Source organism: Apteryx mantelli, chromosome 4 (assembly GCF_036417845.1).
Source record: "Apteryx mantelli isolate bAptMan1 chromosome 4, bAptMan1.hap1, whole genome shotgun sequence".
Classification (NCBI taxonomy): Eukaryota; Metazoa; Chordata; class Aves; order Apterygiformes; family Apterygidae; genus Apteryx; species Apteryx mantelli.
This window is the reverse complement of record NC_089981.1, coordinates 19,912,897-19,928,774: the sequence shown is the minus strand read 5'-3', so window position 1 is coordinate 19,928,774 and position 15,878 is coordinate 19,912,897. Positions and strand designations below refer to the sequence as shown.

At 50.6% G+C, this 15,878-nt stretch overlaps 1 protein-coding gene across 1 annotated transcript; it reads left to right on the top strand.

The window, feature by feature from the left end:
- The first annotated feature begins 2,636 nt into the window (after positions 1 to 2,636).
- Positions 2,637 to 3,398, top strand: LOC136991850 (olfactory receptor 5F1-like). Its single transcript, XM_067295308.1, has one exon. The coding sequence runs from the start codon at positions 2,637 to 2,639 to the stop codon at positions 3,396 to 3,398; it is 762 nt and encodes a 253-aa protein (XP_067151409.1).
- Positions 3,399 to 15,878: the final 12,480 nt, after the last annotated feature.

Sequence of the window (15,878 nt, the reverse complement as noted above, 5' to 3'; positions counted from 1 at the left end):
TGAGAGCCGCCCTGGCAGCGGGGGGGCGCCCCACTGCGCCCCGGTGCTGGGCTGCCCTCCTGGAACTACATCTCCCAGCATGCCTCGCGGCCGCCGCGCACGCTCCGTGCAGCTTCCCAGCGTCTCCTGATTGGCTCAGCCGGGTGCTCCTGGGGCGACAGCGCCCCCGCGCGGCCCGCGCGGGGCAGGGCGGGCCCCGGCGCCCCCCGGTGGCCGCGCGGGGCAGGGCCGGTGCCTCGCAGCCCCCCGCGGCCTCAGCGGGGCCCGCGGCGTCTGCAAGGCTCCGGCCGGGCCCCCCGAGCTGCCCCGCCGTTGTCTGGACGGCCAGGCCCGGCCGCGGGCGCTGGGCCGCGGGGCTTGCTGCTGCCGCCACCAGCCCGGCGCGGCTCGGCGCGGGTGCTGCGGCGGCTCCCGGCTGGGCCTCCCCGCCTTCAACGGCCGGGGCTGGCCGGGCCTCTCGGCGCGGTGCCGCTGTGTGAGGCGGTGCCGGGGCCTGGCAGTGTCCTGCCTCAGGGCGGGAAGGAGGGCAAGGGCCGTTCAGTGCCGTGCCCGGCCGGGCTCTGTCGCTTACCATGGTTTTCTTCCTCCCCTGCGGTGCTCTGAGAGGGACCCCAGGGGTTTAAAGCTTGTCTGAGCACGCAGGTGGCCTTGTGGTTGTGACGGCTGAGTGGTCGCTTTGTGACTTGCTTTGTGCGGCAGGCAGAATGCGCTTTTTTTGCCTTAATGGCAAGCGGGGCTCATGCGGGGCTGCGTGAGCCCTGGGCCACAGGCTGGCATAGGCTTCGGAGGAGGGAGATGCCCTGATGTTGCAGGCAGCCTTGGGCAGTGCGGTGAGGTGGAAGTGTCACTCAGATCCATCCTACTGAGGGAGGGAAGACTCAGATGAGTTATGACACGGTTGTGCAGCCTGGGGAAGCAGAGCTAATGTACGTGAAGACCAGCAAAGTGGAAAGTACTTACAGGGAAATTAGGTTTCTCGCCTTAAGATGACAGGATTAGGCAGGCGTGTTAGCAATGAAAACGGTAATGGTAATAAGTACTGGAGGGCACTGCCGGCAGTTGGCAGCTTTTTATTGCCCCTCCTCACCCCCCAGTTCTGTTAGATGTCTGTGTTTTGGGGAAAGGGGTCGAAAGAGGAGGAGGTGCTGGGAGCTGTGGCCACTTTCTCTGTGTTGACTGTAGTCCTGGTGCTGTAAGCAAAATGGGAATGTTACAAAGGTCTAGGAAGAGCTGTGAAGGACAGGATTGTTGGCATAATGATTGAACTCTGAAATTAAAGCTAAGTACTGTAACCTTTCACATATTTCCTGCCCAGCAGTACGGAGTGAGGACAATCCACTTGTTTCCACTGGGGAAGAAAGATGCTTTTTACAATTTGCTCTTAGCAAACGAATGTTATCGTGCTCAGTTTGGTTACTGCAGATGTCAGAACAAAGAATGTTGCCTGAAAATGAAATGCTTTCTCCTTCTGAAGAAGGACAATGAATAAATGTCATGTGCTGGTCAGGAAGGGACTCTATCTGCTTCCCGCTTCTCAGGCCTTAGGGTTTGGTTGCTTTTGTAGCAGCTGTTGCTCAGTCCTGATGTTCCCAGCTGAGAGGAAAACAGAAAGTGACTGAAACAAAAAGGGGTCTGTCTAATTGCAAGAAGTCCTGTGGTGGCAGGGGATGTAGGGGGAGGGGTTGGACTGTCTCCTACCTGTTGTTTGCAGAAGAATGCCCTTCTGCAGGACTTTGTACAAGGAGAGAAGGTTTCCAGTTAGTCTAAAGTGATGATGGTGTCACTTTTTCTTCTCCTTCCTCAGTGTCTCCCATGCACTGCTGTTTCCCCGGCTGGATGTGGCTGTGGAAACAGGTAGGTTCTCTGCCCAGAAGTGTTAATGGAAGCTCAGAAAAAAAGAAAGGAAAGAAAGAAAGAAAGAAAGAAAGAAACCCTCAAGGAAAGCATCTAGAAGAAGCTGGGAGCTCCTGAAGGGCTCCTGACTCAAACTTCACATCCCCTGAGAGCTCAAGGTTTCTAGTCAGTACGTTTGGCTTCAAACAGGCCACTCTGGCTGCCTTTCCCACAACTGGAGAGGTGCTCACAGCTCAGGTAGATATACCAGACCTACTGTTTAAAAATAAGCTAGCATGGGGGGGCCCAAGGGTTGTACAAGTCTGTGGGGGAGACGAGGGAGGACAGGGCTCTGCTTGCTTTCTCTTCTAGGCAGATGGCAGCCCAGCTCCCTAGACTCATGCTGCAGAAATGTTTGCATGTTCTTTAGGGGGAATACAGATACATCAGTCTGAAACAGGCTCCGTTCCACCCTTCTCTCTCCTTCCTGTCTCTTTGGTTTCTTTCTGTAGGGGCTGTAGCGGGGTGTGGGCTTCGTCTCGTCCCTCGAGACCCTGCAGGAAATCTGGTGTTAGGGCAGAGTGAGGAACAGACTATGCACAACTGGACTGAGATGCCCCCAAAGCACTGTATCCCTAGTATGTGACATCAAATGGGAGAGAGGTGTCCCCTTCCTTCTCCCTTCTCAACCCCCTGAATTTCCAGTTTCATTCCTGGCTTATCAGTTTTGTTACTGTAGGTGTCTGTGTGGCTGTGTCAGCATCATCGTGCTGGTCAGGGTCAGCCCCCAGCTCCACACCCCCATGTACTTTTTCCTCAGTAACTTGTCCTTCTTAGACATTTGCAGTTCCTGCACCATCAGCCCCAAAATGCTGTTGGACCTTTCAGAAAAACACAGAACCATTTCTTTTGCTGGCTGCCTCATGCAGTTTTACTTCTATGTTGTTTTTGGCACGTCTGAGGTTTACCTTCTGGCTGCCATGGTGTATGACCGCTACGTGGCCGTCTGCAGCCCCCTGCTCTATGGGGTCGTCATTTCTCCTGGACTCTGCATGTGCCTGGTTGCTGGGTGCTACCTCGCTGGGCTGCTGAATGCCATCATACATATGAGTGGCTTGCTCCAGCTCTCCTTCTGTGGTCCTCACATCATCAATAACTTCTACTGTGATGTGCCCCCATTGCTTGTTCTCTCCTCCACTGACACATGGCTCAACGAGGTTGTGATGATTGTGTTTGTGGGTTTCAACGTGATCACCACCAACCTGCTCATTGTTGCCTCCTACGCCCACATTGCAGTGACCATTGTGAGGATGAACTCTGCTGAAGGCAGGCGCAAAGCCTGCTCCACCTGTGCCTCCCACCTAGCAGCCGTCACCATCTTCTACGTGTCTGCTGCTGTCAGTTACATGCAACCCAGTTCAATGAACTCAGTGGAGAGCAGGAAAATTTCATCCATCTTTTATAGCATTATAGTCCCCATGCTGAACCCCTTGATTTACAGTCTGAGGAACAAGGAGGTGAAGCATGCCACAATCAATATTATCAGGAGGAAAATGTACTTCTGAAAGGCATTCTCATTTTATATTGTTTTCCTTTGTTTTTCCTCTCTTGAAAGAGAATGTTTCACACAGGTTTCTGAGATTGCTGCTTCCAAAACTGTTTGAAACCTCACAGATCAGGACTAGAACATTAATTAGCCAGCTCTCAGACTGATTGTGCCCCTGACATAGCTACATCTTTCTTGTCTGAAGAACAAGCTTCTTCTCCAGTTACTCTATCCCCCACACTGTCACAGTTATACTGCCACTGTGCAAAAGGGCAAAAGGTAAGTTTATGAGCTGGAGATGGTGATGCTGTGGATCTGCACACAAAATCACAGAAGGGTTAAGGTTGGAAGGGACCTCTGCAGCTGTCTAGTCCAAGCCCTCTGCTTAGAGCAGGATCAGCTACAGTGGGTTGCTCAGGACTGTGTGCAGTCGGGCTTTGAATAGCTGCAAGGATGCAGACTCCACAACCTCTCTGGGCACCCTGTTCCAGTGTTGGACCACCCTCACCATCAAAACCTTTTTGTTATGTTTAAATAGCATTGCCTGTATTTCATTTTGTCTTTTCACTGCGCACCACCGAGAAGAGTCTGGCTCCATCTTCCCTACCTCCCCCCATCAGGTATTTCTATACATTGATAAGATCCGCCTTGAGCTTTCTCTTCTCAAAGCTGAACAGTCCCAGCTCTCTCAGCCTCTCCTCACAGCAAAGATGCTCCAGTCCCTTAATCACCTTCACAGCCCTTTGCTGGACTCGCTCCAGGAGCTCCATGTCTCCCTTGTACTGGGGAGCCCAGGCCTGGACACAGCACTCCAGGCTTTATGGGTGAAATGTCTTCTCACAGACCCTCTTAAAGTATAGGAATGTTGAAATTTCCCTCAAAGCTTTTTCATCTGCTTTGCACCATCTCTTTTTTCTGTTAGCCAAAACTATTTGTTTCTATTTTCCATTTTTGTCAAGCAGTCTCACCATGTTTCCAGAATGCCTATGCTGAGTGAACGGGAGTTTGAAGGTACAGTGCTCAATGAAGACTATTTAAAAGCTGTGATATAATGTAAACTTCAATGAATGATGAACAAGCTTATGTTACATTTCTATATCTGAATAGTTTGAGGCTGAATCATGAAGTGTTGTGCTACCTGATTTGTTGACCACCACTACCCTCCAGCATATTAAATGTATAACTTCATATCCTTGGACTGACTATGCTCTTCTGTATGTATAAAGAACACGTTAAATGAGTTGTTCAAATTCATATTCTGAGTCTTCCCTTAAAGTAAGTTTTTTTCTCTAGATTATACTGAGGGCCAGAGGCACTTTTTCCATTTCCTGCGCTCAGCACGGAATATGAAACCATGGCTGAGTACAAAACTGGGGGTTCTGAGCTGAAGTTAATGACGTTCTTTATTTCCTCCTGCGCCCCACTTTCTCTATAGGTATGCTGACTTTCACTTGCCATCTTCCTGCCCAGCACCTTCTTGTGCGTGGCTTCTTTGAGAGCCCCTTGGGGTGCAGGTCCCTGCCTTGTGCTCTGTGTTTCTTGACTTTCCCCATGCCCACGCTGGTTAGCTCTGGATCACATTGCGGAGTGGTCCTGGAGCATGCGCCATACAGCCCTGCTACAGAACACAGAGCTGGAAATATCACCACCAAGGAAATCAAGGCTTTTTAAAATTGTCCAGCAGAGAGACTGAGGGGATGGTTGTTTCACCCTGCAAGGCTCGCAGTGCTTCCCTTTTCCTTCTCCGTCCCTTGGCTGTGGTGGTGCAGGCATCACTCTGGACTCAGGTGCCAACCTGGGTGTCCTGAATGCTGGCGGGCCCTCCGCATGCAGCTGCTGGGGGAACTGGTCCCCATTACCCCGGCAGAGCTTGAGGGCTCACCTGCATCCTTGCCGAGGCCGACAGAGGCATCGCTGGCAGCCCCTGCCTCACGGACAGGGGAATGTCACCTGCCCCAGGCAGCGCTGCCCGTGCACCAAGCGTGTGCCTCAGCTGGACACGTGCTACCTTGACATCTGGGTAGGGCCTTATGACCCAACTTGAAGGGACTACGTAATCTCTGCTGACTCAGGCAGACGCTGCAATGCCATGAAGTTCTCTAAGAGAAACCATGTGCTAATGTCCCCTTTGAGTCTGAGGTGGGAGGTTAGTGACTCCCTGAAGCCTGCCAAGATGTGGGCCTGCATGAATAGCTGAATTCACTTGGACTAGTAGTGCTTTCGCATCATTCAGCATTTTTTTAACATGTTAACCAATTTAATACCACATCCATTTGAAGTGTGGTTAAGCAGCTGCACATCTCAGAGAGATGCAAGGCTGCACCAGCAGTCAGCCCTGTGTTGGAGAGGACTATGGTTTGACATGCATTGAAGAGGGAGGGGCAAGAATCGCAGGTGGGAAAAGCCTAGCATTGCTGCACATCAAGGCCTGCTTTTACTGATAGAGCTGGCCGTGGAGGAGGCCACCTCACAGACTTCAGTCCCTCAAGCAGCAGAAAGCAACTAAGAACCACCAGCGCAGTTAGCATCCATGAGCTGGGGTAGTAGCACTGTTTGAGTCAGGGCCCTGAAAGCAATAATAGGCCTTGATGGCCCTGAAGAGCCTCACCTGGACCTCCACCCAGCCCATAGCCTAGGACCTCATTTAAGCTCAGCCCAGGGGTTTCAGCCCTTCTCTGAGATGTTTTGTAGGCGTGACTGGCTCCTCCCCTGTCTCTTGGATGGACCTCAGCCCTGCACTGCAGGTGGCTTCCCTCCTAGATGGACCCTTGGAACATACATTGTGGCTGGTCTCTGGACCTGCCTGGTCTCCTTTTGCTCCTGATGGGAGGCCCTGGATGGACTCCGGACCTGCTTCTTCACTTGTGGTGCCTGGGGCTGCTGATGGGCCCTATTACTGGCCCCTGATGCTTGCTTCTAGTGTGTTGGGGGTCTCCTTCATGCTGAGTTTTCTAGCTCTCCATGCTGTAGCCTCTGTGAGGCCCCAAGCTCCTGCTGCAAGGTGCTAAGTGGCTTCTGCCAACCCTTGGTGGCCAGGGGAAGCTGCCTTCTCAGCTGCTGCTGGCAAGCTGCCTGGGCTTGGACCTCTGGTGGTAACCTCCGTACCAAAGGAGTGGAGGACTGGCGAGGCATATGCGAACGTACTGACCCATAAGCTCCCTAACCACAGGCTTCAGGGCCGAGGTAGTTGTGACAAACCAAACAGCTTTAGAAGTGCTCGTTGCCATTAACAAAGAAGAAAGTTTCCTTCTTGATAGTCTCTCTGAGGTTGTCCCGCAGTGGCTTGTTAGGAAGAATGAGGTAAGGTGAGTGTGAGCTCTCCAAGAAGGTTTCAGGGTCATTAGGGACTTTCTTCCTAATGCCCAGAAGGGCTTGTTAAGCTGATGACTCCTGGAAGGCTGGCTGGCTGGTCCCCAGAGTGAGCTTCTTGTTTTGGGAAGCAGAGCAGTGTCATTTGTGGCAGAAATAGATTTAGGGTAGCGTAGCCTAGGTGATGAGAGCTTGGAGTTCAGGCCAGCCAAGAGGCTTCCAGTGGGTCAAGCTTCAACTCTTCCCTCTGCCTGCTGCTAGACAAGGCCTCTCATTTGGTCTCCTTAAAGAAGTGTTCTCACTACACGTGCAGTTTATATGCATTTGTTGGCATTTGCTAATCAGATGCTTCATCTTTGCCTGTTTTTCACTCCATAGAAAATCAAATAAAAACTTGAGAAGTCCTTTAGATATCGTGGGAGCCTGGGTTGGTTGAGGAGAGGCTCGTGTCTAGCTCTGGCTGTGCTCCCCCTTTTCTGCCTTACCGTGTATGAAATAATTTTGCGTTTGTCTTTGTACATAGCTGCTAAAGGCCTCATCTATCCTAGGGGCTTCGACTCTTCCGGGGGAGTCTGTGGGACATGTGGGTTTCTCCAGTACATAGGCCAGTACATAAGTACGAAGGACAGGGTGAAAAGCACCAGCTTGTTGGTGCGTGTGTGTGAGGAGGAGCAGGGGATCACTGTGGGGATATCGCAGAAGAAGTGATTGATCACACTGGGCTTGCAGAAGCGTAGCTGGAAGCAAGGCTGCTATGTGTCACGGCATTCACGATCCCCACCATGTAAGGGCCAGCTATCAGCCGGGCACAGATTTTGGGTACATGATGACAGCGTAGAGCAGCGGTTTGGAAATGGCCACGTATTGGCCACATAGTGGTCCTAGGCCATTGCTGCCAGGAGGTGACACTCGGTAGGCACAAAGAGGCTGAAGAACCACATGTGTGTGGCTCACTGCAGAAGTGAAATGGCTTTCTGCTGAGCAAAGAAATTGGCCAGCACCTGGGGGGTGACCACAGAGGAGCAGCAGAGGTCTACAAGGGACAGGTGACTGAGGAAGAAGTACGTGGGGGTGTGAAGTTGAGGGTCAACCCCAATTAGAAAGATCATCCTGAGATTCCCCACTAATGTGATGACGTAGCTCACCAGGAAAACCAAGAGAAGGGGAATCTGCAGTTCCAGGCAGTCTGAAAACCCCTCAAGAATGAACTCTATTGCTTCTGTGCAGTTTTCTACCATCCTTTCTTCCCAGCCTGAGTGAAGAAAGAAAAAGCCAGCAGAGGGGCTAGTGTTAGATAGCTCGGTAGCCATGCCCTGGTAGTCCTAGGAGATAATCTCATGGGGCTGGCGATCGCTTTTCTGTAGAAATGTGATGTAGGACTGGAAAGACTTCTGAATCACCTTTAGTCCTTGTGGGCAGCTCTAGCAAATCCTTCTTTTCAGGAGCTAATCCAGCTCCGTTCAGGCATTAGTTGCTTGCCACTTCCTTTCTTACTGCAGAGTTCAAATCAGCTATGCTGTGCTGGGTGGTCAAAATGTCTCCTTGTCAGATGGTGTCCAGAACCAATAAATGATGTTTAGAAAAAGGTCATATATTGGGGAGAGAGGTGCCCGCCTGCCCGGGGAGAGGCTCTGGAGGAAGGAAGGGGGGCTGCTGGCTCTGGGAGGGACTGGGGAGACAGCTGGCTCAGGGGGAGCTGGCTGGGGGGTGGCAGGGAAGCAGACTTGAAGCTCCAGGAAAAGAGGAAGCCTTTCCAAGGTCTCTGGAGAGCCTGAGGGATCTGTGGACTCCAAGAAGGTGTGAAATCTACCTGGAGTGGAGACGTGGGCTGGTAGAAGGCGTTTGCCCTGCAAGACTGCTGTGATGGGCACTAAAGGTGTGTTCAAGCCCTCCCTCACCCAGCGCGGCTCGACTCCCCCAGCCACCTAGTTTGCTTGTTCCACATCGGTATCTTTGCACTCCTACAGAGAAAAGCTTTCAGGACTGGAGCCTTTGGTGTCCATCACTGCGCTCTTTCCAGGCGAGAGCGGGGAAGATGGCAGTCCCAACTCAAGGCTCGCGGTTATTCATGTTGTTCCTTGTGAGTTCGCAATCGGTCTCAACTTACAGTTTAGAAAATCTGTGCTAGTGGAGACCTTGAGAGATCACCCAAGCCATCCCCTGACCTAGGACCAGTGCAGCCTGGCAGATGCTCTCCTGCGGCTTGAGGGCTCAGCCAGCTGCCCCAGCAACATCGCTGCACAGTCACAGGCTGATCACCAGTTGGGAGCTTCCCTGTTACAGGCGATGAAGCCCTCCTTGCCATTTGGAATAAGAAATCAAGAGTAGGAGTAGAATTTCTGCCTTCTCTTCCTTTGAGTGGGCAGCTTCAGTGTTGCCTTACCCTGCCTGTTGCGCAGGGTGAGGCACCCCACCAAACACATGCTGGGCCAAGCAGCTGCAGAGCTACCCTGATCTTCAGCTTTTCACTGGCGCAATTTCTCATGGAAACCCAAAGTCCTTTTGGTCTGCTTGCCCCACTGTCCTCTGACCACGAGGAACCTCTTTTGTCCCAAATCCTCTCCCTGGGAGAAGAGAGTTATCCTGGCACTATGCATTGCTTTAAAAAAAACAAAAACAAAAAGGTTCCTGTGTGTTTTGAAAGGATGGTCCTTTCAGTTAAGCTTACTGTGCTCGGGGACATGATTATCGCCTTGTTTTCACTTCTGTGTGATAGAGGAGCACATTGCTGGGGAATGGTGGACTCTGTGATGCTGGACCAATACCTCTGCTTTGCAAGTGTCCCAGCGACCTCAGTTTTGATTGCAAGGTCTGTTCTGCCTTAGGTTATCCTCAGGGTGGTGGGAAGAATGCTAGAGACTTGGTTCCTTTCCATCTGTACACATATACATATGTACATTTGCCTCTCTTTATATGTATATATATATGCGTGTGTGTGTGTGTGCGCGCGGAATAAAGATGAAACACTGAAAAGTGCATTTCTATTGGACGCAGCATGAAGTTTATTTATTTGCAATTTACTTAAGCCATTTAAAATAAAGATCAATCTTTAAATGAAAGGTGCCTTTTCATAATGCAGATGAAAAGGTCCAAGTGTATGTGCCAAGATGGTATACTTCCACGTCCGACAAAAAACATTGCTTTCTGAACTGGTCAAAATGTTCCTGTTTAATGCCTTCTCTATCCCTCCTGGGATGGCATTCATTGTGCATTTTAGTGCCCTGAGGGCAGCAAGGGGGCATAATAGCCCTGAGGAGCCTCACCTGGAGCCCCACTCACACCACCCTGCCCATGGCCCAGGAGCCCTGTTTAAGCTCAGCCCAGGGCCTTCAGCTTCTTCCTGAGCTATGCTGTAGGTGTGCTTGTCTCCAGCCTGGTCTCTGACTCCTGGGTGGACCTCAGACCTGCACCATAGGTCGCCTCTGGATGGGCCCCAGACCTGGCTCCTTGCTTGCCATGCCTGGGGCTGTCAAGGGAGCCTGTTGCCAGCCCCAGGCTCTGCCTGCTGGCTCTGTGCCTGTGGGTCTGTGTCCCCATGGGGAGGGTCCTGCCTGTGCTGAGGTCCCAGCTGGCCCTCGCTGCTTCCTGAAGCTTTGTCCTGGAGCTGTCCTGTTTTAGGTTTTTGTTAATGCATGGAGGAGATGGAGTGCACCCTCGTCAAGTGTGTGGGTGATGCCAAACTGTGGGGCTGGACCAGCTGATATGCTTGTGGGCAGGGTGGCTGTGCAGAGGGACCTGGGCAGGCTGGGGGAATGGGCCGCCAGGAACCTCATGAACTTCAGCGGGGACAAATGATAAGTGCTGTGCCTGTGACAGACTGGTGTGCGCTGGGGAGCATCTCTGCTGGGAGACCTGCAGTCCTGGCAGGCAAGCCTGAGCCAGCAGTGTGCCCTGGCAGCGAGTGGAGCCTAGAGCATCCTGGGCCACGTGCACAGGAGCACAGCCAGGATGTGGAGGGCTGTGCTTATCCCCCTTTACTTGGCACTTCTTAGGCCATGTTTGGGTACCCCCTCCAGGTTTGGCCTCCCACAGCAAGAACGGTGTCAACAAACCCGAGCAAGTCTAGCAGGGACCCCCAAGACAGTTGGGGGCCACCTGTGAGAAGAAGCTGAGGGAAAAGTGCTTACTTAGCCTGGAGACGAGAAGGCCTTGGGAGGACCTAAGAGCAGCCTCACAGTGCCTACACGCCGGTTATCAAGAAGCCAAAGCCAGGCTCTGCTGAGGCGCACAGCAGAGAGATGAGGGACAGCGGTCATAAACCGAAATGGGGAGGTATGATTGTATAGAAGACCGTTTTTCACCCCAGAGGACAGTCGGGCACTGGAAGAGGGTCCAGCAAGGCTGTGCAGCCTCCATCCTTGGAGATTTTTCAAGCCTTGACTGGAGAAGGCCCTGCGCAATGTGATGTGAATTCAGTGTTGAACCTGCATTAAGGAGGAGGTTGGACTAGAGGCCTCCTGAGGTCCCTTCCCACCCGAGTCCGTGATTAGTCTGATTCAGTGATCACCTACGAAGGGGCTGAAGAGCCAGGACCTTTGTGCAGGCTCCATGGATAGTGTGTGATGTGGAGACAGTAATGCTAAACTAGCCAACATGTTGAATGAGACGTCCTGGGATTTTCCAAGCATCCTTAAAATACCACCACTGCTCTCTAGTGGCATGAGTGCAGCAGAGCAGCTCCTGAACATGTCTTAATGGTGGCACGTGGCATGTTTTAGGTTGGACACCTTTTCTTGTGAGCAGAGGGAACCTCAGGTAAACTAGCCCAGAGGTAGGTGTTACCTCCAGAGTTGGAGGTAAATCCCAGAAGGAAAGACTTAGTAACAACAGATGTAAACTCACTGAGTGTGAACTCAGAGACTTGGTAAAAGAGTGTCCTGGTTGGGATTCACCCGCCTAACTGCAGGTGTTGAAAAGTTGTTTCTGTAGGTCTGGCCTTGTTGTCCAGGTGTCCTTAATCCTGTACAGTGAGAAACAGGTGCTTCTGATGAGTGATATGTCCTGCAGAGGTGTCCAAAGCTAGCCTGAGTCCTTGAAAAGACTGAGTAAAGCAGCTGATATGGCACCCAACCCGAGGAAAAACCTGCCGCACAATGCCGTGGGAGAAAGAACAATATGAAACTGCAAGTTGTCTTCAAACTGGAGAAGGGAGAATGGTAGCAGATTGATTTCTGTATTTTGCTATGCTTTTTCTTTAACAGATACATGTTCAATTCAAGCAAAAATATTACACAAATAAAAGTAAATTTAACGTGACTGGCCATGACAGAGATGAACAGATTTCCTTCAATTGAGCCAGCAGTAAGAAGTTACTTGTATGTGTTTCTCCAGAAACACAGGAAGAAGTTGTTCTTCTGATTTACATCCTTCCACAGAAATGCATTGTCTTGTGTTTAGTTCTTCCCTGCAAAGTTAAGTGCATCAGTATAATGACTTATCGTCTGCAGGCATTATTTCTGATATGTTTGGGGGATTTGCCAAAACATAACCTGCAGAGAGAAATCTCTGCGTGATGCAAGCCCAGGTCCTCAGGGGAAGCTCGCTCTGTTTACCAGGTGCCCTGGAGAACCTCTGATAACTTATCCCATGAGTATGGGATGAGTGGGACATCATTCTGGTTTCACAGAGACCGACAGAGCCTATATTTGGACTTCCGCTCAGTCCTCACTGAGCGGGGGTCTGCCAATAGCTCGGGGAGACCACTGAACGGAGCAAACGTGAGTGAATTTCTGAGACAAAGAGATGCTGGATGGCGATGTGTTGACTGTCCTCATATGTCTCTGAGAAGAACGGGATAACTACAAAGTTATCCTGGACAAAATCCTCTGTCAGCACCTGGCTGATGATCCTACCTGCCTGTAGTTTCACTGGGACGGAGGAGAACTGTGAAGAACTGCAGGAGCACCAATGTGAGGTAGGAAAATAAAGGATCTTGGTAAGAAACTACTGATAAAGAATGCAGCAAAGATGCAAAAGAAGAGGTGGGAAATGGCAGGGCACATGGAATAATGCTTCTACACATGGTGTTGGATTAACCTTACTAGACCTGTGCTGCTCACTAGAATTCACGAGCAGGAAGAGTGTCATAGTGCACAAGCAACACGGCCAAGGGGGATTCTTAGTTTAGCACTGTGTTTAAGTCAGGTGCTAAAGTTAATTTTTTCCACGTCCCAGAATAAGGCAGAACCTTTGTCAGCTTGTCTCGCCCGTGGCACGCTTCCAAAATGAATGCTGGCCAAATACCTCACCATTACTATTCACTTTTGAAAGTTTGTCTGAATCATTACAGTTTGTCTGTATCCAGGTAAGAGGCACGACAGTTGGAGATTTCAGGTTCTGCTGAAAACTGTGGAAGACTAATGTATGTTAAGAGGATGAGGTCCTGTGGGTGGGGTGATTTTGGATCATAATTGTTGGAAATGCCTGTTCAGGTGTCAATGCCTGCCCCTGAGCACCATTCCCTTAATCATGGGGATCTCAAAAACAGAGTATGTACTGACAAAAGGCATAGTATGCAAACATACTCCTCAGGTATACTTCACTGCATCCCACCAGGAGCTGCAGGAGGAGAGATGCACAAATGAGTGAGAGAACAAGCACGCCTACTGTAACGTGCAAGAAGGGATTTGGGGGACTGATGAGACAGGATACCCCAAACCTCACAGGTCCCCCTTGCCTCACCCAAACACACAACCATCCCTGGGTTGGTTACACTTACTTTTCACCACGGGATGACACGTCTGTAGAAGAGCATCTTCCCCACCAGTGCTACCCGGAGTCCAGGGGACAAAGTACCGGGAAGCAGAGAGCACACCGACATCCAGGGCACACTTGGACACTGCTCTGCCAGGTGCTGGTGGTGTTTCAAGAGTGGGTCCCAGGCTGTTGTCAGGTCCAAGCTCGCCTCACATCTGTATTGTTCCTGCATTATGGAAACAAGTCCAGATGGGCTTAGGAGAAACGGCACAGGAACTTGCTAGAAGGAGAGTTTGAGCCCATACTCCCCACTTGCTTGGGCAGGTAGCTGGGTCAGGCAAGGAATGACCACATCTGCCCAGGAAAAGCTTCTGCCTTGGCCTCCTCAGGATGTTGCTGACACCCAGGGGAAAGTTGGCTGGGCTCAAGAGCCCCAGGATGCATGGTGAAACGGGGCTTTGCCGGCAGCTCTGCTGCAGGTAGCTGGCCATGACCAGCGCTCCTGCAGGCAGTGCAGACAATACTGGACCCCGGCATGAAGGTGCAAAAGAGAATGTAGCTTTCTGTTACTCATGGCTGCTCCATCCTCCTGTTTCCTCCCCCCCCAAATTAAGTTGTCCTTATCTTTTTCAGGACCTTCACTTGAGGCTCACGTGGTATAACATCTGGAGTACTGTGTCCATTTCTGGGCTCCCCAGTACAAGAGACATGGAACTACTGGAGAGAGTCCAGCAAAGGCCTACGAAGATCATTAGGGGGGACTGGAGCTTCTCTCTTAGGAGAAAAGGCTGCGAGAGCTGGGCCTGTTCAGCCTGGAGAAGAGAAGACCGAGAGGGGATCTTATCAAGGTATACAAATATCTTAAGGGAGGGTGTCAAGACGATGGGGCCAGACTGTTTTCAGCGGTGCGCAGTGACAGGACAAGAGGCAACGGGCACAAACTGAAACACAGGAAGTGCCATCTGAATGTGAGGAAAAACTTCTTCACTGTGAGGTTGACAGAGCCCTAGAACAGGTTGCCCAGAGAGGTTGTGGACTCTCCCTCCTTGTAGATATTCATTATTCAAGTGATGATTTACCCCAAATGGCTAAGACCTTTCTTTGGAGGTGAAGTGGAGTCAGGCACACTGCAGAAGTGCCTGACTCCAATTTATTTTAGCAAGCACCTCCTCAGGTAAGGGGAGAGCTTGGCAATAAAGAGGTTAGTGGAAGGGTAAGGCAAGCATTGTATCATGCCCTGCGTTGGAGGAACATGTAGGCATTCTGTCACCCATTGGAAAATCCTTTCTAAAGCCTATGAAAATGACAGCTTAAGGCATGCCTTAGTATTCTGAAAGGGCATTTGAAGGGTACTACTACTACTACTACTAGAGAAGTAGTATGCCCTTCTGTAATTAAGCTGAGAGTAGTCTCACTTGACTGAGCACAGAAGTTTCTAATTAGATATGTTTCATCACATCTATATTATTTAATGACAGTTGGTGCTGGACTTCTAACGTAACAACAGATATTTTAGATGTCTGCTTGAGCACTTTCACATCAGCTGTGCAAAAGAGACCAAACCCCTGAACTGGAAAGGAAATGATTAAGGGGAGATTTGCCTTAAGATTTACCCACCTTGGCAACCTTTGTCAAAAGGTCTTGCGTCAAAGGGTTAAAAGTGAAAGCGTCTAGCTGAAGGAGTTGTTTGGTGTGCACGATGGCGTGCAGGGAGGCAGCTGGCCTTGGTCTCCTTTTCGACATCTACCGAGCAAGCCTCAAAGCCCGAGCATTTCATTTAAACCTCTCCCATAGTCAAGCTACCGTCAGAGGAGAAGGCTTCTTAATCTAAGAGAAATAGTTCATGACAGGTCAGAAGAGCCAATCCTCTCCACCGCCAGGAAAGCCAGAGGGCCACTTTGGCTCCAGCTTGTCTATAGTGTGGTAGTCCAATGAATCTCACTTCTAATGAAGGAAACAAGAGCAGAAGGAAAGACTCTGCCTAGTCTGTAGAGAGATAAAGAGAGGCCAGTTTCCACCCTGAAAGCACAGCCACCTTTCCCCAGAACTTTAAGTTCCAAGATGCCCTTCCGCTTTGTGATAGGACCTTGTATTACCTGGAGCCTTGAGAGGGAACTGCTTAGGCACTGTAGCTGCTGCATCAAAATATAGGAAAAATGAACAAGGTTGCATGATCCCCAGCTGTCGTTATTATATTTATGAAACATCTCATGAGCCCCCCAAAATGCGCATGTAGATACTGGATTTGTGCCTGGAAGGGAATCAGGGGTCACAGAACAGGTTGTGACACCCTGCTTTCTTTGTTGGATGCTTATGGAAAAGAATTTCTAAGAACTGCTGCGTTTTTTTCTTCTTCCAAAGAGGTTACTGTCACTGCAAGAGAATAATCAGCAATTCTTTTACTTTTTTCCTTTTCCATTTAACCTCAAAGGCAGTGTCATCTTTTCACATTGATATTTTGAAGTGGAAATTGCATCCAGCATTGTTTTCACCC